At 43.9% G+C, this 3,890-nt stretch overlaps 1 protein-coding gene across 1 annotated transcript; it reads left to right on the forward strand.

The window, feature by feature from the left end:
* The first annotated feature begins 212 nt into the window (after positions 1-212).
* Positions 213-1,282, forward strand: LOC145402018 (uncharacterized). Its single transcript, XM_080274117.1, has one exon. The coding sequence runs from the start codon at positions 213-215 to the stop codon at positions 1,272-1,274; it is 1,062 nt and encodes a 353-aa protein (XP_080130243.1). The 3' UTR covers positions 1,275-1,282.
* The last annotated feature ends 2,608 nt before the right edge of the window (positions 1,283-3,890 follow it).

The raw sequence follows: 3,890 nt of genomic DNA on the forward strand, positions 1-3,890 counted from the left end.
AATTTACCTGCTTTCCATTTTCAATATTTTTATGATGCTTAAAAGAAAAAGTAGAGCCCTGAAATGATATGGAACACAGGACAGATGTATACTGGTTTGATGGAGTTGGTATTAAATAATTTTGTGGTAGAAGAACTCGGTCACATGGCGCCGAAAAAACATTGACGTATGACAGTGAGAAGGTGACAGATATGACTGTGAGAAGCACCACGATGGATGGAATGGAGGAAGGATCAGTTGAGAAGTCAGACTGTGAGGAAAGTGGGGAAGTGACTGTCAAGAAGAACGATGGTAGTGGGGAAGTGAACAGTTGTGGTGGAGAAATGGCCATCAAGAATAGTAGTGATGATGTGAACAGTAGTGGCAGAAAAGTGGCAAGCAGTGAAAATGACAGTAGTGGGAAAGTGAACAGTACTAACAGGAAAGTGGCCTTGAATGAGTGTGATAGTAGAAAAGAAATTAATGACAACAGAGAGAATGACAGTAGCCCAAAATCTGCTGAAAAATCCACAAATAAAGAGCAGAAGAAGTACGACTGTCATGTGTGCGGCAAGGTGTTCACTCGTAACAGCTACCGCAACAAACACGTTGTAACCCACACAGGGGTGAAGAAGTTTGAGTGCCTGGACTGCGGCAAGTTGTTCGCCCATAACATCGACCTCAGGAGACATGCACTAATCCACACCGGAGTCAAGGAATTCGCGTGCTCGGACTGCGGGAAGAGGTTTGCCCGTAATGCCGACCTGACCCGGCACTCGCAGACGCACGCTGGGGTTAAGAAGTTCCAGTGTTTGATGTGTGGGAGGCAGTTCACTCAGAGCACCAGCCTCAACCAGCATTTACTGAGCCACTCCGGGGTGAAGAAGTACATGTGCGGCGTCTGTGGGAAGGCCTTCAGCACGGAGCGGAAAGTGGCAGAGCACGTGGCCAATCACCCGAGGCCAAAGGAGTTCAAGTGCCCTGAGTGTGGTAAGGTGTTTTCTCGGAACTGCGATCTCAAGAAACACGTGTTTAACCATTCGGGGGAGAAGAACTTTGAGTGTTTGGAGTGTGGCAAGAAGTTCGCCCACAACTTCGACCTAAACAGACACAAGCTGATCCACACGGGGGAGAAGAAGTTCAAATGCCGAGAGTGTGGGAAGACGTTTGTGCGCAATGGGGACCTGATACAACACTCGTCCATCCATGCAGGGGTGAAGTTTAAGTGTGACGAATGTGGAAAGTCGTTCTCGAGAAAGTGGTACCTTGCCCAGCACAAGGAACGGTTACACTAGATGGAGAGGGAGACAGATGGACAGGGAGAGAGCGTGAGAGATAGATGGAGAGGGAGAGTGAGAGAGATGGAAAGGGAGAAATAGATGGAGAGGGAGAGAGAGATGGAGAGAAAAAAAGAGTAAGAGATAAAGAGAGAGAGATGGAGAGGGAGAGAGGGAGAAACAGATGGAGAGGGAGAGTGTGAGAGATAGATGGAGAGGGAGAGATGGAAAAAGATGGACTGTGAGAGACAGTTGGAGTGTAAGAGAGATGGTGAGTGGGAAAGACAGACATAAGGAGAGTGAGAGACAGATGGAGGGTGAGAGAGATAGTTTTTATTGGGAGTACAGTGTTGGGGTAGAGATAGATATAAGATTAGTATGGTAGTTTCTTTTTTTGCTTCATTTACTGACCAGAAAAGTGAGTAAGTGAGGTGGAGGTGGAGGGATGAAGAGATGAGAGAAGGGTGTGTGAGCTGGAGGGAGGGAAGCCAAATGGTAGGGGACAGGGCAACATGAAGGGGACTTGTTTGTGGCCACCCCTTATGGGATTAAGACATCTGGCTGTAGATAGATAGATAGAGAGATAGATAGATAGATAGGGTAGACAGATAGAGTTTGGTGGTGACATGACCTTCAATAGCAACAACAATACGTCTTTGCTATGGTGAAAGAAGACGCTGAGAAATAAACAGTGAAAGATCCCCATTTTACTTTTCTTTACCATCCTTGAACTTCATCCCTCTCATCTCAATAATGTACATAATTTTGGTTTTACTCCTGCTGGTGCCACACGATTTTATTCAGCGTGGGAGTAAAGTCCTCGAAGGGAAGGGGTTAAAGAAGGCTGTATATAACCCAGCTTGAAAAATCTACATGGAAGCAGTGATAATAACAATAATAATAATCCATCCATCATCCAATCCTACATTGCCATAATAATAATAATAACAAGAACAATCCATCCATCCATCATCCAATCATGAATAATAATAATAATAATAACATAATAATAATAATACCTGTACTGTAATAATTCTAGTACTGCTACAACTACTATTGCTATTATTACTACTACTGCTGCTGCTGCTAATGCTACTACAAGTAATAAATAATAATGGAAGAGATGTATCGGTGGTATTGGCCCATTTTTAGAGTATCGGAATCGGTATCGGCTGATTTTCTGCTGATACTTCTGATACTTAAAAGGAATTTAGTGTGTAGCAAATCACTCACTGGAAATTATTTTGTTAAACGGAATTTGGATGTTTTATAGGGATGAAAAATAAATTACTGATAATATCCAATTCTTTAGTATCATATTATTTTGAGTACATGGTGCATAGTACTTTAATGACAAACTTGAAAAAAAGAAAGCTGCACGAATATGGGCAACAGCCTAACAGATTGGTCTCCAATGCACTGGTATCGGTATCGGTAATAGTATCAGTATCGGTCAAAATTTTGGTATCGGTTCATCTCTAAATAATGGTATTAATAATAATATGTGGTAGGTGGGGTGCCTGTCATCCACTTACTCAATGTAATGCTACCTTATGGTCCCTACACCAAGTGACAAGCCAAATGGTTTCCTGTAACCTTGGAAACCATTTACTACGCTGGGTGGTAACCATATAATTAAATTATGGCTCCTGGTGGTTTAGTGGGTAATTAAGGCGCTCCAATCAGATTGAGCCGGTGAAGGTTTATATCCAAGGGATGGTTGGGGTTTATTGCTCATGTAATGCCACTCAGGGATGAGTGAGGCTGGTCACATATCTTAAATGTCAGGACCAACTTGCCTAGCCACGGGCTCCTACGCTCCTCATGGGGCAACATGGGATTAGATGATGGATGGATGGACAATACTGGGATAATAATGTCAAATCTGGGAATATTGGTGATACCCTAGTGGTGGCATGAGGTGGCACAAAGTAACTCCATCCACCAGCAAGAAATGGTAAGGGTTAATTCCAGTTTACCCCCATTACAGTGTAGAGGATGTGTATGCCTAGGAGGTGGAGTCAGGATTCCAGGGGCTTGTATGGTGAGTGAATGAGTGTGTGGCCCATGGAACTAGGCAAACTTTGGCATAAATCATTCCCCCCCCCCCCCGGGCTCTCTGGACTGTACCTCATCTTCAACTGTGGAAATAAAGACATCTGGATGATGATGATGATGATGATGATTAGAAGGATGGTGGTGGTGATGATGATGATGATGATGATTAGAAGGATGGTGGTGATGATGATGATGATGATGATTAGAAGGATGGTGGTGATGATGATGATGATGAAGAGGAGGGTGATGGTGGTGGTGGTGATGGTGAAGAGGATGGTGGTAGTGGGGGTGGTGGCGATGATGAAGAGAAGGACAGGTGTAGTGGTGGTGGTGGTGGTGGTGGTGGTGGTGGTGGTGGTGGTGGTGGTGATGATGATGATGATGATGATGATGATGATGATGATGATGATGATGATGATGGCATTACATGATCAAAAATCCTCCAGTTACCCCTTGAGCATCACACCTATATAAGACCATCACTCCAACTGGGGCATTCTAACCCCTACACCACCAGAGCGTTGTGTGGGCACCATGCAATAAACAATTTCATTTTTATATTTAATCAGGAACACA

This window comes from Coenobita brevimanus, chromosome 57 (genome assembly GCF_032717465.1).
Source record: "Coenobita brevimanus isolate Jiangsu-jjx chromosome 57, ASM3271746v2, whole genome shotgun sequence".
Taxonomy (NCBI): domain Eukaryota; kingdom Metazoa; phylum Arthropoda; class Malacostraca; order Decapoda; family Coenobitidae; genus Coenobita; species Coenobita brevimanus.

What these genes read in the sequence shown, in the direction of transcription:
- LOC145402018 (XM_080274117.1), top strand. Translation starts at nt 213, where the DNA reads ATGGATGGAATGGAGGAAGGATCAGTTGAGAAGTCAGACTGTGAGGAA.